The sequence below is a fragment of the Vulpes lagopus genome, chromosome 3 (assembly GCF_018345385.1).
Source record: "Vulpes lagopus strain Blue_001 chromosome 3, ASM1834538v1, whole genome shotgun sequence".
Lineage (NCBI taxonomy): Eukaryota > Metazoa > Chordata > Mammalia > Carnivora > Canidae > Vulpes > Vulpes lagopus.
Window position 1 is genome coordinate 23,533,500 of NC_054826.1, and position 24,238 is coordinate 23,557,737.

Sequence of the window (24,238 nt, forward strand, 5' to 3'; positions counted from 1 at the left end):
ATCCAAGATGTCCTTCAACAGATGAATGGATAAAGAAGTTGTGGTATATATAATGGAATATTACTCAGCCCCCAGAAAGGATGAATAACTACCATTTACATCGATGTGGATGAACTGGAGGGTATCATGCTTAGTGAAATAATTCAATCAGAGAAAAACAATTGTTATATGGTTTCATTCAAATGTGGAATATAAGAAATAGTTCAAGGGACAATAAGAGAAGAAGAGGAGACTGAATGGGGAAAAATCAGAGAGGAAGACAAACCATGAGAGACTCTTAACTCTGGGAAACAAACTGACAGTTGCTGAAGGGGAGGTAGGTGGAGAGATGGGGTAACTGGGTGACAGGCATTAAGGAGGGCACATGATGTGATGAGCACTGGGTGCTATACTATATGTTAGCAAACTGAATTTAAATTAAAAAAATAAAAATAAAGACAAAACAATGAGTGCCGAGCATACAAAAAGAGAATTTATCAACAACTAACCAGCACTACAAGAAATATTAAAAGAACTTCTTCATATAAAAGAAAAATGATACCAGATAAAAATTTGGATCTACACAAAGGAACAAAGAACAGCAGTAACAGAAAGTATAAAAAGGTATTTTTAAACTCTTTTTAAATAAATACCTTAAAAGACTAGAGCATAAATAATTACAATATAGCGTGCCATTTATAATGAACATAGAAGTAAACAGCAGCAGAAAGCCGGCAAGGAAACCCTGGAAATATACTATTTTAAATTTCTTATACTGTGGGATCCCTGGGTGGCGCAGCGGTTTGGCGCCTGCCTTTGGCCCAGGGCGCGATCCTGGAGACCCCGGATCGAATCCCACATTGGGCTCCCGGTGCATGGAGCCTGCTTCTTCCTCCGCCTGTGTCTCTGCCTCTCTCTCTCTCTCTCTCTCTCTCTCTCTCTCTGTGACTATCATAAATAAATAAAAATAAATAAATAAAAATTTAAAAAAAAAATTTCTTATACTGTATGTGAAATTATGCAATATTATTTGAATGTAGACTGTGATAGGGATGCATATTGTAAATGTTAGAGCAAGCATTGGAAAAAAAGAGACATTACTAATTCAACAGTGGAGATAAAATAGAATTGTAAAAAAATTTAATATAAAAGGAAGCAAGGAGATAGGAACAAAAAAAAAAAAACAAAATATACATGGAATAAGTAGAAAACCAATACCAAAATGGTAGATTTTTTTTTCAAAATGGTAGATTTAAACCCAATGATAGCAATCAAAATATTAAATGTAAATGGTTAAAATTAAAAGGTAGAAATTACTAGATTTGATAAACAAAAGCAAGACTTAACCATATGCTGTCTACTCATTTGAAAATAAGAACTCAGGTTGAAAATAAAAGATGGAAAAAGATAAGATGAAGTGGCTACATTTACATCAAAGTAGATATCAGAGATAAAAATAGTCATTTTATGGCGATAAAAGAGCAATTCATCAAGAGGACATAACAATTTTAACTATGGATAAAATTCATAGCACAGCTTCAAAGTACATTTAGTAAAAACTGGTAGAACTAAAAGGAGAAATGACAAAATTACAGTTGCAAATTTTAACCTCTCTCTTAAGAATCACCAGAACAAGCAGTCATAAACTCAGTAGGGATATAAATGATTAGAATTACCACTGTCAGAAAAAAAAAAATAGAATTACTACTGTCAATTGGAGATGATAGAACACTCCAACCAATAACTGCAGAAAATATATATTTTTAAGTGGATATAAAACATTCACTAAGATATCCCTATTCTAGGCCATTAAGCAAATAATAAATTGGAACAAGGCATGAAATTAAACAAAGACTAAAGATATAATAGTAATAGGAACATTTACCAATAATCTAAGAATTGTGTTTGATTTTTAAGTATTTTTAAAGAATGAATTGTTTGAAAAATGAAATCCAAACAAAAGCAATGCATTCTAAAGAAAATGGACACATTATGAAGCATTCTCTCTACCTGGTTGTATAAAGCTTGCATTTCAAGCGTTCTCAAGATTTCAGTACAATAAATTTTTCTTATACAAAATTATTCCGATTATATCATATATTCATAACACTTTTTATTCTCTACTTGATTGGGCAAAAGTCAAAAAATTAAGCATTATAATTCTCTTTAATGTGGAAGATAGGAAATTAAATTATGCAAATATCTATCCACATTTAATAAATTATTAAACTCACACTAAATCTGATGTTTTGAAGCTTGGAAATCCGTACTTCCATTAATAGAATGATTTAAATTCCTATTAAGGTTGAGTTCACTTACAAAAACTAAGTAAAATAAAGATTGCTTTATAATTGATATACCCATGAGGCATCTCTGACTGAATCACCCGTGATAAGTGCCTGTTCCTTCTGGTGCCTAAAGGAATGTCCATCAGTTTTAAAAGTACTTTGCAAGCTTAGGAAGGATGTCATGTGATAGTAGCACTATTGTCACCCCGTCTCATCTCTTGTCTAAATTATAATAATGCCACTTAATGGATGTTCTACCTTAAATCTTACCTGCCTCTTTTTACAAACCATTTGTATGCTGGTTTCAGTCATATTTACATCTATGCAACAGGAGAAAGGGGGGAAGACATATTTGTTACGACTTTGGGAGATGCAGTGTGCATGAATTTAAATCCTTGCACTGTCATTGACTAGTCCAGTGCAACTTAGGTAAAGTGTTCACCTGTCTGTGCCTCAGCTTCAATTGTTTAAGGAATAATGATACTATCTACTTCATAGGGTTCTTTAGGGGATTAATAAAATCAATATTTGCAGTGCTTAGAAGAGCATGTAGTTTCATAGGAGCATTAATGTGAAATAAATACATTACATTGTTGCCTAAAACCATTCAAATGTTTCTTACTGTCCTCAGAATACTCTATGCTCTTTAATTTGACTTTCAAAATACCACCTTATCTTTCCAATCTCTTCTCTTTATACCCAAACTATGTAGTCTTTGTGGACTACTTGAAAACACTCTTAAATGTCTTTTCACTTAAGAAATATTCCCTTGGCTATGACATCTTTCACTTTTTTCTTTAAGTCCTACTCATCTTATAGGTCTCAGTTCAGATATCACTTCCTACAAGAAGCCTTCCCTAGCCCCCAAAACTGTGATACATGTTCACAGAGATATCTGTTATTTCTTCCATCACGGGGCACTATATTTTTATTCCTTTTAGCTTATATGATTAGACTGTATGCTACTTAATAATGGAAACTGTTTTCTGTTTACTGTTGTAATCTATATGCATAACATATACTATGAATCCATTACACATTAATCATGAAAGAATGAATAACCTAATAAATGACACAGTGACTATATCATAGAAAACTATAGCATGTTTCCTCCATCATGACCTCATCAGTAGCTAGAAGGGTGTTTGTCTTAAACCAAAAATATCCATGAGAGAACCCAATGGGATCATGAAGCAAGTCCATGATTTTAGTTTGAATAGATCCAGGTGTAAGACAATTTAGCCACAGGCCACCTTAGTGATCATTTGACACATACTCTGCCTCCATGTGTCAGCTATTCCAACCCCTAAAGTAATGCTATTAAGCAAATAGCTCCAGCTCTCTGCCTTCCAGGTACATAGTGGATCATTCTTCTTGACTTTTTTGTGGCTGGATGAGGTCATGTGACAATTTCTAGCCAAAGAGTCATAGAAAGTGAAAGTAATATATATCACTTCTGGTCAGATTACAAAAATGTCCATTAAGACCCTACATAGTGGGACACCTGGGTGGCTCAGCTGTTGAGCGTCTGCCTTTGGCTCAGGGCGTGATCCCAGGGTCCGGGATCGAGTCCCACATCGGGCTCCCTGCAGGGAGCCTGCTTATCCCTCTACCTATGTTTCTGCTTCTCTCTGTGTCTCTCATGAATAAATAAATAAATAAAATGTTTTTTTTTTAAAGACCCTACATAGGGGATCCCTGGGTGGCGCAGGGGTTTAGCACCTGCCTTTGGCCCAGGGCGCGATCCTGGAGACCCGGGATCGAATCCCACGTCGGGCTCCCGGTGCATGGAGCCTGCTTCTCCCTCTGCCTATGTCTCTGTCTCTCTCTCTCTCTCTCTCTCTCTGTGTGTGTGTGACTATCATAAATAAATAAAAATTAAAAAAAAAAAAGACCCTACATAGCTTTTTACCTCCTTGTGAAAATGACTGGCAATCATTAAGATGCAAGCCGCTTAGTCAGTCTGCATCCAGGTGTCAGGCAACAAGAAGCAAGACTGCAAGCCAGCCTATGATGCATATGTAGTTAGTGGAAGCAACATATAGACCTTCCCTGCAAGAAGCTACCAAGATATCTTGGGCTGAGTGATAACACTTTCAACACTAAAAAACAAAAATAAAATTTGGTCTCCATGAAACCATTAATAACTCACAAACCACACACTGGGAAATACTGAAAAAGATTTCTGAAAACTCTTAAGAGTTCAAGGGAAACACTCTTGATTCTGTTTTGCGGGCCCAAGTTTGTAACAATAACATGCCTGCATGACTGAACTGGGAGGGAACTATTTTGATTATTTTCTTTGGAAAAGAAAATTGAACATCTTTTTTCCTTTAGGAAAATTTTAATAGCATAATTTGGAAAACAACATTTATAGAACCTATAAAATTTTATTATATTTTAATTGCATTTTTAACACAAATCATTCATTTACTTTATATGTCAAAGTAATAGAATAAAATAATTATCACCTGGATATCTGTATTAGGTAAAAAGGAAGAATAACTAATCTGGTATCTTTGGTGTGGCAAGTTGAGTAGGTTACTTTGCCAATTTGGAAGTATTCTATTTTGAATTTAGTCATCTCACTAATTACTTTTGTTTTTTTACACAACTTTTCTTCTCTATTTTGAAAGGCAGAAATAAAGTAATACAGCAACTAATGAACAGATAAAATCAATAGTTTTCCATCTAAGGAGTGGATCACATTGGTTTATTAATGCCCAATAATCCATTCCTCAGTTGAAGGAATAATGAAATGTATTATACCCAAAGTCTTGAAATAGGCTGCATTGGTACTATGCTAAGGCTTTCTGGTGTGTGTGTGTGTGTGTGTGTGTGTGTGTGTCTCCTGATAAGAGAATTAGATTTCTTTTTCTCACAGTTGTAAAAAAAAAAAATTATAGACATGTTGTTTACACACTTTTTATCAAATCTTCCAGTGGGAAACATGACAGAGGAAGACAGGGGAAAATCCCTGCTTCCATAGATGTATACAGGTGATAAGGGAGGGACTTGGTTTCTCAGTAAGCAAGGAAAGGAGTTGATTTTCTGAAGGCTAACGTCACAGCTAGAGCATCTGATTCCTCACTTCGAAGAACAGAGGGTGTTAACTAGCCTGAGGCTTGGAGTGATTCCACTGCTTGCTGTTTCTTTCAACAAGAGGGACAACAGCACTGCCACCACAACAATGAACACAACATCAATAAACAGTCTTACCGCTGATGGGATTTTTGAGAGAGTCTTTGGTAGAAAGAATATACTCCTTTTGCATGTTAGACTCTATCAACACATGGGTTCTTTGGAAAGAAAACTAAAGCACTATGTGCAATAGCCACCCATGCTACCAGAGCTTCTGTGTGGGAGCCGAAGCGGGGAGGCACAAAGAAAATGAATATTATACTTATGCACATAATGTGGACACAATGCAAGCATTTTGAATGGAGCTGGTGTTGCCATAATTACAGAATAGCTGATTTGCTGAATGAAACTCAGTTTCTTGATGTCTCTTAGGGATTGTTCACTTAATTGTGATAACGCATTTTCTGGTTAGAAGTTCCATACAAGAACATCTATACTCTATAGAAAAGAGCAAGAAGGCAAGTGAGAGAGAAGCTAGGTTCTTTTTTTGTTTTTTGCTAAATTCTCTCACTAATTGCAGACTTTGGAATACTGTATGTGAAATTTAAATATATTGTTCTTGAAAATTTTTCAACATTTAGGAATCTTTCATAAACGTGTATGATCTGAATGAAATGAAAATGTTTCATATTCTAGTGTGAGGAAGTCCTTTTGAAATCTCAAAGCAGTTTTGATATTATTTTAAGTAAAATAGTATCTCTGTTGGTAAAACTCAGCAGATTTTAGGAAAGCATGGTATTTAATAGCCCTTTTTGTTTAAATGACTCATCAAAGAATGGTAGATACCTGGCCCAGATACCACCAATCTTCACTCCTGTTCCATTAGCAACTTTATAAATTGATTGAACTTTGGGAGTCAGACTGAGCTGAGATACCACCTCAGAATCATTCCTGAATTCTTCCATTCAATAATTTCCAATACATAAAAATGCACACATATCTGTTATGAGTGTTGATCTCCTTTTCTAATCCTTCCATTAGATTATAAAATCTCTGTTAGCCATGGTTGTTGATGATCTATCTTTGCATTCCTATATGTAGCAGAGTGCTCAGCATGAGGCGGGTTGCCAATTGATATAATATTAAATACTATATTTGGTAATCATATAAAGATATAAAGTTGGCAAATGAGAAGTTAGGTAAGTATTTAACTACCTACTTTCTCATTTTTATTTAGAAGAGTTAGTATGTAATTACATATATTAGTGTTTAACTGGATATATAGAATCATGCATTTGAGAAATGTGCGACTAAACAGAATTCTTGCAAAAACAGTAGTATTTTGCTAGACCATGTGCTAACTGGAAATTTTTTCATCCGAAGCCACAGAATCATCTTCTAATTTCAAGACACAAGATTTTTGGAACATCTGAAATAACAATTCAACTAAATGGGAAGGGGGATGGTTGATTTAGTTGGTAAAATTCCCAGCAATAACACTTACAAACATTAAAACATTCATCTTTGATATTAGGCAAATACTAGTAATTTGGCAACAAGGAAAGACTTCAGCAAAAGTGTAAGAGATTTTTTTTAAATTGCTTGCTGGCATCCTCCTGTCTCTTTTGCAACCCAACTAAACTTCTTACATCTCAGTGGAACCCTTCTCTCCTACAAAGGCATCTCTCACTCAAGTTATCATACTATCATTTTCGTATAGAGAATTGCTCTCAATGACTTGAGAATTACTCTCACTACCTGCCAACCAATAGCCTGCTAAAATGTCATTTGGTAATGGCTGAAAGCATGTTTGACTGTCTAAAGGCTACTCTTGAAGCTGAAAAAGCCATAAAACATAAATGAAATAATTCTCCAATAATGAGATTTTAGTCATTAATATCATAATTTTCAAAAAATGTATGCCAACACAAAACTAGTCAGTCATCCAGTACTTCAGAGTCTGTTACTCATAACCTAGCCTTGCAAGTCAGGAGATAGAATACATACACTAGTTTTGGAATCCATATATGTTCTAATGTTATTCTAAAGTTAATACTTTATGTGAGTCTAAATTACAATAAATCTAGAAATTCTTCAATAACTCTTTCCTAACAAATTACTAGCATTTTTGGTAATTTCTGTCATTATAAAATTATTTTGCTTCTACAGCAAATATGTCCAGAGGGAAGAGGGGAAGTAATCTTCTATTGGGTTAAAGACTATCTAAGACAGCATTTCTCTGAATTTCAGATTAAATAAAAAGGGGGAAGCATTTTAATTGTACAATATTATTAAAACCTACACACTTGAACGCTTATGATTCACTGCCAGTTAATTGGAAGCAGCTATTCTGGACATTAATCTTCCTCTTCAGTATCATAAAGATGAATATTTTCACACAATGGAGAATTCCCCCCATACTCAAATACTATAACCTCCACAAGGTTAGTAGATACCCCCAATAGTACTGTTAGATACTATTAGGCAGTTACATTTCTTGGATTCTAAATTACAAAGCACATGCTACCACAATCTAAATTCTACCGTTTACTCTCTGTTATGATTTAAAATATTGAGGAAGATGGGAATTTTATTCTTGCTGAAATTCTATGAAAAAAATATTGAAAACGATTTAACTGACTAAGTATATCTTAATATACTCTTTTAGGCTTCCCACATTAGAGTTTACAAAGCCCTTTTACATGAATTTTCTCTTCAAGTATAAAACAGCCATATCAAGCCAACTAAAAGCCATCAGCCAGATTTTTTTTAATGAGAGAATAGCATCTGGAAATCACTTGCACAAGATACTCCTGATTTTTATTTTAGTTAATCTGAATTTCTTGTATTTTGTATGTTCATCCAACTCCTATGTCCACAAAAGTAACAACAAGAAAGCAGAATATTGAGATAATTAGCACATTATGGCAAATATTCCCATTGATGATCAATCTTAATGGGAAATCCTTTTTGAATTCACCACTTCTGATGAATACGATTATATCAAAATAGCTATTCTTCCTCTTTGCAACTGCTTTAAACTATATAGAACCCTGAGACTAGCTTCCAGATTCCTTATTCAATGTCTACTTTCACTTTAAGATGTAATAAGAAAAGATTTTGACCCTCTTTTAAAAAAAAATGGCCTAAATGGCAGGCTTAACTCAAAATAGCCACCAGAATTATATAACCAACCAAATGTATTTCGTTTTCACACTAAGACACGACTCCTCTAATACAAAATCTAAAGTGCATACATCAGCAAGACAGAAAGAGAAGTCAAAGTAGGTCTTTCTCAGCCATTATCCAGTGTGATTGAGGATTCTAATTTTATTTATTCTTGAGCTTTCATAATGGATATGTCTTAAGAAAACTGACTTTCTGTGACAATTTCTAATGTATTTCAATGACTACACTTTGCCCAATGAAATAGGTAACAACTACTGCTTTTGACATAAGGCAAGCATAACTTTGTTTCCTAAAATGTTTCAAATTAATTTAAAAAATCTTTGACATTGTATCTAAAGTAAAAGATAGGTTTATCATATACTGATAATAAAAAAGCACCATTTTTCCCTTTATGATTAGATAAATATATTTGACATTCCCTTAGGAGTGAGCTTAATTTCACTTCATTATTCATAATAATAAAATATTCTCAGGTGTCCCTGTAACATGTTCCAATTTATGTTATGTCTCATCACACCTCTCTTGTTTGTATACAGGTGCACTACAATATACAAAACCAACAAAAGTGACCCGTTCAATTGAGATAATTACCTAGATAATTAAAGTAACACATGTTTATTAGGAAACACTCTGGAAATTGAAACATAATTCAAGTTTAAACCGGAATCACATCATAAATGTGACGTCCAATACTCACGAACCAGTGGCATTCGCAATTTTCACCCTAACAGCAGGCAGATGAGCAGAAAATAGTAGTAGCCATAATACATGTAACTGTGTGCACAATGGAAGGAAAAACTGAGACTTTTTTCAAGAAACTTCAGATAAATCTGAGGCTGAATGCATTTTGTCCTAAATTATTTGCTGATTTATTTGCTACTTCAATTCTCTACTCAGTATATTTCAGGCAGAAATAATGCATTAATAAAATTTATTCATTTCTTTTTTTAAAGATTTTATTTATTTATTCATGAGAGATACAGAGAAAGAGAGAGGCAGAGACACAGGCAGAGTGAGAAGCAGGCTTCATGGAGGGAGCCCGATGTGGGACTCGATCCCGGGACTCCAGGATCAGGTCCTGGGCTGAAGGCAGCACTAAACCGCCAAGCCACCAGGGCTGCCCTATTCATTTCTTTTAAGAGAGACAGAGAAAGGATGTGTGAGTAGGGGAGCCACAAAGAGATAGAATCTCAAGCAGACTTCTTGCTGAGCATGGGGTCTGATGTGGGGTTGGATCCCAGGACCCTGAGATCCTGACCTGAGCCAAAATCAAGAGTCAGACACCCAACTGACAGAGTCACTCAGGCACCACTATAAGGGTGTATTTTATAATCTTGTAATTCCTCTATTATAAACATGAAAAATATAAAAATTGAGCAATGACTGGCATTGGTTTGAACTAGGATGATGATAGGGAAAATTCAGGGAGAGTATTGGTATTCAAAAGACCTTCAAGAAGTAGAACCAGTAGGACATGATTACTGTTAGCAACAGAGATTGAAAGAGAAAGATAAGTCAAGGCTGCCTCTTAGATTTTAAACTGATAAAAGGAAATGAGAAAAGGAAAAATATAAAAGGAAACAAGAGAGAAGGAGAAATGGACATCCTGAGCTTGAGGATCTCAAGAGATATCTTTATAGATGTCACACACTCATTTAGACTTTGAGACAAGGGTACATAATTTGAAACTTTAGATATGAGTCTGGCTGTTATCAACATATAGCCATGGAAGTATATAAAAACATGCAAAATAGGAACATAAATTGGGCCAATAACATAGACTTAATAAAGTCTAGTGTTTTAATCTTAAAATAAGAGTCTGAACATTTCAGATATGATCTTGCTTTTTTTAATGTTAAACTGAGATTTCCATGTCCAAAGCATCAGAATTATACAGATCTGCTGTGGTGCACTGAACAAAGAGAATTCATAAAATTATGTATATCACCTCTAACACACACAGACATATACCCACATACACCTTGTTAATCTCTACTTAATTGCCTTCACCTCACAACATTTTATATCCAAATAGAACTCATCACATTCTACTTTAGAACTTCGGAGTATCTGTTAAAATATCATCATAAAAAATACACAGTATAATAATTCTCTTAGAATAAAAATAATTCCTTAGAGAAGGAACTTAAACTCTTTGTTTCACCTGAGGAGAAAGCATAGATAAAGAAAAATCATTTTCGCATATATAAATATCCAGAGTCGTCTATTTTATCTCGACATAAATAGCCAAGGAATTAGGTGAGTTTAGGAGAGTGCAAGGGAACAATTTCCAAAGAAGACAATTTTGTTTTTTTTAGAATATAGAACCCTGAAGTAATACAACCAATAGAGGACACCTAGTGGTCTTTAGCAGAATCAATATTTGCCTGCAGAAATATTAAGCAACTCACTACACATGCGTAATGATGTTGGTGTCAGCAACTGTGTTAATCTGAGAAATATGACATCATGAATCTTATTATAGCAATATTATATATAGAGACATACATCAATGTAAATGTTTCAAACAATTTCCATGCATCTCATTCCTTTGAACTTCACAGCTGTTCCATTAAGTTGTATAGGCCTAAATAAGTCACTTTAAAGGCTTCTCCCTGGATTACATGGAAAATAAAAGGCACAATTTGAATAAAGTCCTACACATATTAATTTCCAGTATAGGGTTCATCTCACATCACATTTGCTGGTATGAAATTCAAATCTCAAATATAACTGTATCAGTAATATCAATATTAGTATATATTGTATACACTGACATAGTACATATATTATGAATGTATCACTCTTAATATGCTAATATTAATTATATCAAACATAATTGATATTTAAATTATAAAACATTACAAAAAGACTTCATATAAGACCTTCTCATATTTTATTATTAGCACAAACAATTCAAGGGTAAGAGTTCTTGGCAAAGTTAAATCTCCCTTTAGGTAACTAAACAGTGCCCTGCTTGGCGCTGGCTACATGTAAGAAAGGCAAATGAGTGATACATTCGTCTCTTAACTGTTATTATTAGGTCCATCCTCAGTGACCTCCAGCCCTCTTCATTCTGTAGCACTCCAAAAGTAACCTTCCTGACTAAAATGCCTCAATGACACTTTATTAGGTCCAACATCAGCACAAATTCATGTCTATGCCCCCAAACTCACTCCGCTTACAACCTAGACTCTGGAGGTGCAGCACTCCTGTGTGTGCTAGGCTGCTTCACAGTGCAGGTCTTACTAGAATGCTCCTTCCTGCCCCATTTTGTTCAGCTGGGAAAATCAGACCAGCTTTGAAACCCAGTTCAAGTATCTGTAAGCCTCTCCTCTTGTGCAAAAAAGCTGTGTTGTTCACTCCCTCCTTTATTCTGCTACTTTCCACACCATCTGTGATTATTTGCTCACATGTCTGTTTTTCCTACAAAGCTGGGATCTGCTTTGAATTCTCTCATGCAGCATCTGCACATAGAAGCTACTCAGTAATTGCTCGCGAGTAAAGAATGAATATTCCCTTGCAATTATTTAATGGATTTAGAACATGGAGGATTGCCATGTATTTAGGGAATAGGCATGCTCTGATGACCTTTCTGAACTCTGTGTTCATGTGCAAGGAAATTCAAAGGCAAAGTTGACACTGCCTGTTTTCCATAGACATTTATAGCCAGCCAAAGAAAAGGAAAACACATATAAATAAGCATTAGCAACAACACTATCAACACGAACGATTCCAAGAAGAGCCAGCAGAATTGCCCAAATTCTGACCATTACAGCCCAGTCCATCAATGTCAAATATTTTCTGAAGATGACTTTGAGGCTAATTTTTAAAGGAGTGATAGAACAAAAGAAAACACTTTCCAAATTTGAGGTGTGGCACATGCAAAATTACCGAAGCAGAAAGACTCATTCTCTGCAAGAACTGTAAAACTAAAAAACAAACAGGAGAGAGTTGTTGGGTACAAATATGAAGTGACAGTAGTGAAACAGGGAAACAGTTTGCTGGAGAGCCTTGAAGGCACAGCAAAGAAATGCAGATTTGATGTGATAGGCTATAGAGAGCCTCTCTTAGTTTTAATAGGGGCTAGGTTTAGGAAAACACTGGTGTTTGCTTATAGCAAATCTTTAGAATTTGATGTGTTTTCTGAAAAAATGAAAGTAGTTAGAATATGTATTGTGTAATTATAGATAGGCAATTTACAGCAAGAGTTAGTTTCTGATTTAAACCAATTAAAATGCTAAAATTAACCAAGGACAGAAACCACAGTCTGCATTAGCTCCCTGTGGAATAAATTTCCTTATTGATGCTGTGTTGTTAAACATAATTTGTATATAAACCTATCTCTGAGCTAACATAAAAATCTAGTATTGATTGCTAGAAGAGCATCTCAATGTTGCAAACATTACTCATCTAAAACTACTATAGACATATATGAAGTTCAGAACCATAAGCCCTCTTCCTGCCTCAAAAATGGATCTAGTTAATTATGGTATTTCTAAAATCTACACAAGGAAGATTTAGGGAACAAGAGACAGTAATACAAAATAAAATATTATATGTGTGTGTCCCAAAGCCATAGTTATACAAGCATCATGCATTTCCCACACTTTTTTTTCACATTGCTCATGAAGAATTTACACTTTATGTGACACTGAATCCTACAGAAAGATAACCATTATAGAGAAGCATTTCTCTTTTCAATTACTATTTCCTAAATCTCAAATAATATCAAGGGTTATCCTTCTTTGATAAAATGGCTGATATCAGCAGCTGAGGGATTTAAGGTTCCTAGAATTTTTCACCTTTGCTGGCTGAACAATCTCCCATTTACTAACCTCTTAATCTACCTTTCATCTCTTCTGGGCTTGTGATGGTCCCAAATTGTTACTAATATTCTATTTTATTTCCAGAGATTTCCTCACTTTGTTTCTTTGAGGTCACAGAGAATGGGTTCCCCCCTGTGACAGGTGATAAAATAACACTCCAGTTTGAGTCACTCTTTACCTGAAATACAACATTAACAACAATGACAAATTAAGGGATTTTTTTTCCCAACCAAAATACAAGAGTGGGAAAAATATACCTTGGTTTTCTGGAGATTATAGGAAAAGGAATGTCCTGGCCTGATTCATCTAAATTGCCACAGATTTTCACCTCACCTGGCAATATATATATATATATATATATATATATATACACTCTCAATATAGCATCAGAGAGCTCTAATTTTGCGTCTTAAAGCCATTGATCTTATAATTGCTTTGTGAAAAGTAACTTCCTTCCTGACTCTTTAATTCCATGTGTTTCATAAACAAGTTGGTCAAATCACCTCTTTCCTCCTACATTAGCCACTACATTCAACTTTAGTAATGATAGTAACATAAGGACTAAATTTTAAAGTTTCTGTATTTCATTCACAATATTTCTCTAATTTATTTGGCTTTGGCACTTCTTGTTGTTTTTCAGTTGAACTAATTCAGACCGAAAAAAAATGTATCATTGAAGATGGAAGCAGTTTCCTATAGAAGGCAGCCACTTTCTTTGGGAATGATTCATTTAGAACAGTGGCAGCTTCCAGACTTCACACATTACTTCCCCAAATTTGCTGAATTTAGCATTAGCCAGCTTGGTACTAAAACACTCGGAACTCAAAGACATGTGGGTGAACTCACATCTTCCTCTGCAGTCCTATTCCAAATGCTCACTGAGCAAAATCTTCTGGTTTATTTGTTGTATTTTTACATGTAAACATATCCTGTTGGGCATTTATAAAAATCAGGTAGAGATTTGCCAGTTTGGAACCATTCAAGTTTCTCTGTGCTTTTGGTGTGAATCATATAGGTAATAAAATAATGAATTTGTATTAAATTCTGGATTAATTATTACTGTTTCTTCTTTGTTTAGCAATATTTCTAACAGGCATTTAATATCCATGATATATGAGATTTTACACAGGATATCATATAATCAAGAAAACATTCTTCATTTAAATGAGCTTACGGTTTATTCATCATCAAGGTCATTCGTTTATGAGAAAGATCTTGCCAACTCACAACTCTAGCCTCAATGTGTTTGGATACCAAATATCTGTGAGTGCATATTAAATTGCACTTTACAGTAATGATGGCAGTGAGCCAATAATCCTGAATTATATCATGGCATCTTTAAAACACCATCATTTTACACAGATCTAGGTGACTATAACTGCTGCCAGGAACCAGAGGGCAACAGTGTAAGGAGTGTCCTCTTCTGTGACTGCATGGCCTGCCATTTTATCTGATAGGATACCATCTGTTCATCCTGCTGCCATTCTCTAGGGTATTTGGGTTAAAGCTACAAAACATTGAAAATAGTCACATTGCCCACTGTATTTTTAATTGCCTGGCTATTTATAGCAGTAACTTTTCCTTTTACAGGATATTCGTTAAAAAAAAATGTTACTATGTTTTAAGAGTTAAGTAAATGTTCAACTCTTATGTTGCATAGACATAATCTTAGTTAAGAAAAGTTTCCTACAATTTCTTATTCAATCTATAAAATGGTGGAATATTAAGGTATTTATCATTGAAAGAGGGTATGTTATAGTAAGAAGCTATATAGTTTTGTGGTCAGGAGCATTTGCTCTGAAGTCAGACTGCCAAGGTTAGAATTCTAGCTCCAGCCTTTACGAACTCTATAAATGTGGGCAAGCTACTAGGATTATTAGGAAAATGAACAAATCCATGTAAAGAATAAAAGACATTATTTAACATATAATAAGCCCTCAATAAATATTAACTATTATTATCAATAATCATCTTGGTTTGATATTAATCTCAAATATAATAAAGTTTAAGAACCAAACATTTATTACATTTTAGATGGAATATGCTATATAGAGACACTTTACAAGATGAATCCAATTTCTGAAATATGCTTCATTTGATTTTGAATATAATCCATATCCATATTTTAAGAATGTTCCATTTTTATGCCTTTCAGCAGTGTCTTATGCAGTGTTTTATTATTGCATGTCATTTCCTGAAATCCTGTGAACCAAAATGTCATTGACAAGCACACACAAAACACTGCTACAGTCTCACAGAAAGCAGAGCTAACGTTCACAGAAGTTCCATTTTAGGACTTGTTTAAATCTAAATTCCAAAACATAATTCTTCCTAAAAATGTTAAAAAGCATTTCTGTAGCGAGTAAAGCAATAATTAATCTATTGCCAGTACATTGTTTTCATGAGTCTAGGTTTAGGCACTCTAAGTCTTTTTGATCTTTGTTTTATGCAAACAATAAATTCAGGTTATAATTAATTTTAAAAAGTAGACTTAGCAGGAAAATCAAGTCAAAAAGGTTATGAAGCAGACCCTGAAATTAAGGACATAAATGTCTTTGCTCGGTGATGGTACATTTAACTCAGATCTTTGGAAACTCCAGTTGGCTGAGTCCTTTCAGGTCCCACCAACTGCGTAAGAACAACAGATGCCCTTTTTAGCAAAATATTGGCCAGATTCATTATAGTTATTCACTGTACTATTTGTGTTTTCTATGTAATAATTTCCCTCCTGGGTATGCTGTTTTTCAGTATTTTGAAATGAATTAATGGGGAGAAATTATAATAAATAATTATAGGCAAAAGCATAACACTGAGCAAATTATGCTAAAATCAGTCTACATGTACAATCGGAAATACTTTTTAAAGTATGTTTTCTTCAAATGCAAATTCTCGAAATTTCAATATTAGAGGGAACGTAAACTAGATTATCTCATAGAACTAATGATACAAAGTAGACTAGCAATCAGAGCCTACACATCTTTGTCAAAGATGGTACATGATGCGTATTCATGTTAAATAAAAAGAAACTTCCCATGGTAAAAGAGGGATTGCATTGGTTAGGATAAACATTTGTTGATTAAAGAGGATTTGTTTTTAAAAAGAGACTTAACTGGCATAAAACAATTCTTTTGCAATCACTATTTTTTTCAGTTGATTCAAATCCAGTATTTGATCATACCTTTTGAAGATAGAAATATATCACTTATGCACCAAAAGGAATACATAGAATTTCCTTCTTGAATTTCATAAAACTCATTATACATAGCACAGGTGTTCGTCTTAAAAGTTAGAGTTAACAATCTTATGATATATAGGACTTTAAAGAAGTAAAAGATATGTCTTACCTCTTCCCACTGATGTATGTATCTAATTAACCTTGAAAGTCGTAATAAACGCAAGAGACTGAGAATTTTTGTAAACCTCACAATGCGAAGTGCCCTGGCTGTCTTGTAAACTTCTGAATCCATTCCTTTTTCTACAATGAGAAAGATATAATCCACTGGGATTGATGAGATAAAGTCAACCACAAACCAGCTTTTTAAATAATTCATCTTGATCACTTTAGGGTCCAGGATGATTTCAGAACTGTCTTCATTGACAGTGCCAGTCCTAAAATTCATTATCAGGTCCAAAAGGAAAACTGTATCTGATGCCACATTGAAAATAATCCATGGTGTTGTTGTTTGTTCTGTAAAGAATGTGATTCCAACTGGTATGATGACCAGATTTCCAACCATCATGATAAGCATTATTAAATCCCAATAAAACCTACAACAAATAAAAAAAAATCAGATTTTAAGATATAGACAATAACCAATCTTCCCACCATAAAAATATTACTGACTTATGGTTAATAAATGAGTAAAAGAACGAAGTGTTTGTTTTGTAAATAAGGTAAAGCCTTCAATGGCTATAAATTTAAATCTAAGTAAAATTAATATATTTCTAAAGCACAGCATTGTGTTTATAGAATTCTAACAATTATTTGATATGAAGTGTTACTGAAATGAATTCAAGAACACTCATTGCCCCATATATCCGGTAAAAAAGCAAAGACTGCCTCCCCCATATTAACATGTAAGATATAGATGGAAATAAAAGAGAAGTATAAGACCAGGAAAGCCACCTTAAAAAACCATTTTTGTGAAGATTCTTTAGAGACACTTTGAAATACCTTATATGTCAAATTACCCCATCAATCATCAATTAGAATAAATACTAAAATGCTGGTACACTAAAAATATTGGCACTAAAAATTTATAGTATCTCTAGGAGTACAGATTAGGTCAACCATAAATTGCAGGCTAGCCCATGGCTTTACAGTACTCCAAATATTTATGTTTTCTTCTTTTTTAGTTAGAAATGAGAAAACTAATTTTGTTCTGACGCTAAAAATTGAACAGACCACTTTAGATTTTAAATTAGAATCTACCCAAACTCACATTTTTATCACTATTTCAATGAACAACTACTTTAAATATATTCCCACTCTTTTTTCAAATAATTCTTTCTTAAAATTTCTGACAATTTTCAACACGTCTATGACTACTAGCTACTTTTTGAAACATCCTTACCTCATCTTATATTAAAATTGGCAGAAAACCAATATAATATAGTATAATATATTTAATAGAGTATAATTAAGTTCATTGAAGATTATTATAATATCATTTTCATGCAGTTTATTTAAAATCTGTTGACACTGTAGTGAACTGACTAGGTAATAGACTACTTATATTTGTTCCAGTATACTTATAAAAATGAAGAAGCAGATCAACCATTACAACCCTATAATCATGAAATAGTCTCCAAAATCATGAGTTACTTCATCCTAGTCATAGGTATACTCCTCTGGCAGTTTTGTTGTATAAATGAGGTAAATTTCTTTTTTTTTTTTAAGATTGTATTTATTTGAAAGAGAGAGAGCATAAGCAGGGGATTGGAGCAGAGAGAAAGGAAGAAACAGACTCCCCAAGCAGAGCACGACTTGGGGCTTGATCTCAGGACCCTGGGATCATGACCTGACCAAAGTCAGATGCTTAACAGACTGAGCCACCCAGGTACCCCAATGATATAAATTTCCATGACAGAAATTTCTGTTAACCAAGATATCTTTATCTTACATTATTTTCCTACTTAGACTATTTGAGCTACATTTTGGCAAGGTATACAATTGCATAAACCTTTCAGTTACTATTACCCCTGATTATGAATGACTTGGGATAAAAGTAGTAGTGCAAGAAGGAACTATAATAGGGCTTCTCTCCCCTTGTCTCCAACACCCAGGATTATGTAAAAAAATAAATGTTTCTCATGTTGAAGATTTCATCAGTCTTTGTGTCAAAACGTACCTACACCTTTATGGACAAGTACATACATACCCATGTCAATCGTATATCATGCACTGTCAATTTCAATGACATAACTTCTCTTTTATCCCCCTCCTCTTTTAATGGAAATGCAAAATGTGCCATTTAATACACCAAGGATAGGGGAGAGATGTAGAGGAGATGCAATAGTGTTATAGCTATTTCACAAAGAAGTGACATCATTGAACTCTAAAATGAAACCATGTATGTCCTGAGGATTTTCACTTTTCTGGACACTGTTATCAGTCTCTTCTGTGAGCTCATCTTTCTGCCTTCCCCTTGAAGGCTATTCCCCTGGGTTTCACACATAGTCTTTTTCTCTTCTATTCTACACATGCTCCTTGAGCTATATCACACACTCATCCATGTCTTTATGATTAATTCATAACTAATGATTCCAAAAGCTCCACCTCTGGTCCATTCCTGTCTTCTATGCCTCCTAACCTCCTCATCAGCAGCCCATTGAATCTATCCTCATGCAAATCTCACACACACGTCACAGCAGGCATATGCTCAAACTCATCACCTCCCCTCTTGTATAGATTTCTCACATGTTCCCTATGCCAGGGAATGGAACAACTCTATACCTTACTTGCAAGCCAGAAACCCTGGAGCAATCTTAGAAAACTCCTGGCCTTAAATCTACTCAATCTCACATTCGGATCAGTCACCAAGACTGTGGTTCTAACACCTACGTATAAGTTGTATTCATCCATTTGCCCTTTACAATTCCCACTGCAACTATCTTCAAGTAGAAATTCCTACCAGCTGTTTAATTTGGAGACAAGTTATTTAAATTCTCTAATCCTAAATTTTCTCATCTGTAAAATGAAGATTATTATAGCACTAAATGTGTAGAGTTTTACAGATTAAATGAAATGATATATGCAAATCATAAATCTTGGCATTTAACAAACTGTGGCACACAATGCTGGTGGCCTACTTAGTATTCATGTACCTTTCCTTACCAAAAGAAAACCAATTTTGGGGGAAGCAGCCAGAAGCCCATTAAAAAATACTTTCTTTTACAGACATCCTTATATTTCTCTTATTAAGACAGAAGATATTTTTAAAGAAAAAACATATTTTATCCCTCTTACTAAATAGAAATGAAGAGGATAAAGTGCCATCTATTCATTGTTGGAGCAATAATTTTTATCACACCATAGCTTTTTATTAGTGGTACTTATTATGGTCTGAAACCATCAGAAATCTCATTATCAATATAAAGCTCCATTAAACCTTATAATTTCCTTTTAAAGTATCACTGATTCTATTTTACAGACATAAACACAGATCTTGTTATAGACTTTGCATAATATAACACTTTCTTCAGTTAACATGGATTCATTCCTTATCTAGCCAAGGAAAATACAGTTGTCACCCACTCTAAAAGTATGATATAACTTCTGTTTTTTTCAGCAAAGAATATGTTCCTGAAAACTGACCTCATGAGACTCTCTTGCCTACCTGCCCACAAGTTTCTTTTCTTGACTCTCTGTTCTGAAAATGTTGCTTGAATACTCAGGCTCACCCTTTTCTTTAATTTTCAATTTTTTAAGTCTTATACATATCATTATGGAATAGTCTTTCCTATTCATTCCTCTTTCTATTCCCGCTGATATCTAGTTTCAGCAGAACTAGTTCTTGCTTAGAATAGCTCAAGTCTCCTGTCTCTGGAATCTGACCAGTTTTACCCATCAATCCCAGAGCAACTTATCTAACACATAACTTGGCAGGTCAAAAACCATCAATGACTCCCTTAATTAAGTAAAAATAACTCAGCCTTGTTTTCAAGGCACTCTATAATATAGCCTCCTCCTCCCTTCCCAGCCTCTTCTTTAACACGCTATGGCAAGAACATCATTTCTTAAGTGAGAAAGTACTTATTCTTACCTTGCCATCAGGCTCACCTAGGTACATGTACAGGAAATACAGTTTCCTCCAGCCTATTTATTCTTTTTCCTATTAGCATTCTATCTACCTTCAAGCCTTTTTCTGATACTGAGTTTCTTATTTTTTTTTAAACCCCAGAGCAATATATATTTTCAGCATGGTTCTTATTTTTCCTTTTGATTACTAATTATTTTTGTTTTCTTTTTTTAAAAGATTTTATTTATTTATTCATGAGAGACAGAGGGAGAGAGAGAGGTAGAGGCAGAGACAGAGGCAGAGGGAGAGCAGGCTCCATGCAGGAAGCCTGATATGGGACTTGATCCCGGGTCTCCAGGTCTCCAGGATCACGCCCTGGGCTGAAGTCGGCACTAAACCACTGGGCCACCAGGGCTGCCCAATTATTTTTGTTTTCTACATCATTCCTGGATTTAAATTCTTTTAAAATTTTACTAAGTTTTTAATTTTAATTCCAATATAGTTAACATAAAATGTTATATTAGTTTCAGGTATACAATATAGTGATTCAATAGTTCTATGCAGTGCTCATGGATTAAGTTCTTTGACGTTCGAAACTGTATTTTTATCTTCTGTTTAACTTCTACAGTAATGTAGATATCTATGATAACAAATACTAAGAGATAAATTAATTGAATTTTTAATAGAAACATACACTCAATGGGTATATTTAAATAAATCCTTTTTGATAAGACACAGAGTCATTAATGCAGCAAATAACTTCTTATATTTTATATAACTCTGGATTTTTATTAATTGAGGGGTTTTATAACATAGAAGACATTGTAACAAATTAAAAAAGGAAACAAAGAGATTAGGAACATGTTCTGAGGTTATATAGCCTGAAAACAAAAGCAGTTTTGGATTTGACACTTGGTTTGGTATATTATAAAATCCATCTCCTTCTATTCATCCTGCTTTAGAGAGAATATTTGTAAAGGATATTGGTTGGACTTTAAAGGCAGACTAGGGTTCAAATCCTAGTTCCATTAGCTCTAGGGGTTTGGGTAAGGTATTTAACTGCTGTGAACTTCAATTTTCTTCTACTACTCTGAGTTTCTCTGCAGGAAGATTGTGTGCAATGATGTATGTAAAGTGTACAGAACCTGTTATATATAGAAATTTTCTCAAAAAACAGCAAAGTAGGGATCCCTGGGTGGCGCAGCGGTTTGGCGCCTGCCTTTGGCCCAGGGCGCGATCCTGGAGACCCGGGATCGAATCCCACATCAGGCTCCCGGTGCATGGAGCCTGCTTCTCCCTCCGCCTGTGTCTCTGCCTCTCTCTCTCTCTGTGACTATCATAAATAAATAAAAAAAAATTAAAAAAAAAAACAAAACAGCAAAGTAGAGAGGGCACTCACTGGGAAACCACAGTCTTGACAATTACAGTAATCACCTAGGTAACCATTTTTACCTTATACTCAAAGTGGATAAAATAGACAAAATAAACGTATTTCAATTATCATTACTGTATCACTAATCACTATAAGTTTAATTACTAATAAAATAATTACTTTTCATAGACAAATTATTTTTTATGTTAAAAATCCATTTACCCCTGTGAGTTTTTAGAAAAGAAAAAGTAGCATTGTAAAGATTCGTCCATGATATTAAACTTCGAGGAACTGAAAATTCAATCATGCTTCTTTCTTTCTTTCTTTCTTTCTTTCTTTCTTTCTTTCTATCCACTTGCATATCTCTAAGGCTTGTGGTAAATAAAGACACCTCCCCTCCCCAACCAGAGTTCTCCAAGATCCTTCAGGTTTTCCTACTCACTTATAGTAGTTTTAGTAGTTGAAACAATCTGATGACAAATATTTCTAGCTTATTGACTTAAAGAAATTTAAAAACTACCACATTTCATAACTAGAGGTGCGTGTCTTCCAATGTGTCTAACTATGGAGTGAAAGATTCTCTTCTCCCTTGCTCTGATGAAATAAATATTTGTCGTTAAATGGAACTGAGGAAAGAACTTCTGGTTATAGCCTGGAAATGATACCCGATTTATATGTAGTTACTATTTTACCTACGGTTGAAGTCAAATTATCTGAACCTGTCCTATTATTCACTTAAGACTCATTGCTTAAAATTATATTTTTGGATATGCACCATAAATTGGACAGTTTATAAACCAAATTATTTATCAATCTAAATAAATAAATAAATAATTTTCCAGCTGAATTTGCTTTTTATTAAACACACAATCCTTGCAATTATTTTTCAAATTTTATTTAAAACTGTCTTAATCATCAAAAGTCCAATAGCCTGATTATTAGATACCTATCTTTTCTTTTGAATATCATCGAAACTAAATGTTACATTAGTATACAACACAGTGATTCAACAAGTCTGTTATGCAATGTTCACAAGCATAGCTACCAACTGGCATCATACAATGATATCACAATACCATTGACTACACCCCCTATGCTTGGAACTTTTATCCCTGTGACTCATTCATTCCATAACTGGAAGCCTGTAACTTTCACTCCCCTTCACCCATTTTTGGCACAGATCTGTTGAGAAATGAAGTGCCTTCTCATAAATGCTATGTCCTCTTTATAGTACCATCAGTGGCAATTCACCGCATCAAAACTCAAGCAGCCAATACCTGAACTCTGGTCTGAAGGGCTCTCAGACATCTTTCGTCACCATATAGCCCTCACTATTTACAGACCACTCATATTAAGGTTGATGTTGTATAGGATGTATGTCTTTTCTAGGCTTTGCAAAGAAGTTTTCTTGATCAGGTCTGCTGGTCTAATGCCTTAATGTTCTGCAGGGCCACATTGGTTGTCTATGGGGAGTGTGGAGTGAAGATATCAGAAAACATATATAATTCAAATTAGGCAATTTGAAGTGAAAATACGCTAATTTTCTTAATACAGTAAAACCTTGCTAAGAACCTAGATGTAGGAAAGTTTAGCCTAACTTATGGACAAAACTAAGTTAAACCATATTTGAAGACATTTGGAAGTTTTCAAGTAAATATAGCAATTTACCCAATGAAAATATGAGATGGGTAGGAGGTACATTATATTTTAGTTAATATTACATATTAAAATCAGCTAATGGTATGGGAATTTAATTCCTACAATCCAGGCAAAAGCAAACATGTTTTTCTACCTCCCTCCTTCTTCTGCAATTGCACTTAACCTTTTCGCTGCCAACCCTAATGGCCTTATATTGGTCCATCAGTATTTTATAACTTTTGAGTTCCTATTTGAAACTCTCTCAAACCTTTGGTTTCTGTGATTCTGCATTTTCATAGTTCCTCACTCATATCTATATATTAGCAGAAATTTATTTTCCTCAACCTTTCCTGACTCTTCTCCCTCCATTAAAGTAGGTACGTGATCATCTCACTCAGCTTCCCAGCCCTTCATCACTCTCTTCTTTGGTCACATCAACCCCCAAATGCTAATATGTGAACATAATATGTCAATTTAGTGAATATGCTCGCGTAAGTGATTCTTAAATCTATCACTGTCCTTAACTTGTGAGATGGAGTTACACATTTCTAACTGTATTCACCATCATTAATCCCAATGGAACAGCCATCTCTCAATAAGGTGAAATCCAAACCAATTAAC

At 34.3% G+C, this 24,238-nt stretch overlaps 1 protein-coding gene across 1 annotated transcript in view; it reads right to left on the bottom strand.

Annotated features, from left to right (window-relative positions):
- HCN1 (hyperpolarization activated cyclic nucleotide gated potassium channel 1) overlaps window positions 1-24,238 on the bottom strand; it is a 383,048-nt gene that overhangs the window by 319,017 nt on the left and 39,793 nt on the right. Inside the window, exon 2 of the mRNA XM_041747243.1 lies at window positions 16,711-17,134. Within this exon, the coding sequence (XP_041603177.1) occupies window positions 16,711-17,134 (424 nt within the window). The remainder of the gene's footprint in view (window positions 1-16,710; window positions 17,135-24,238) is intronic.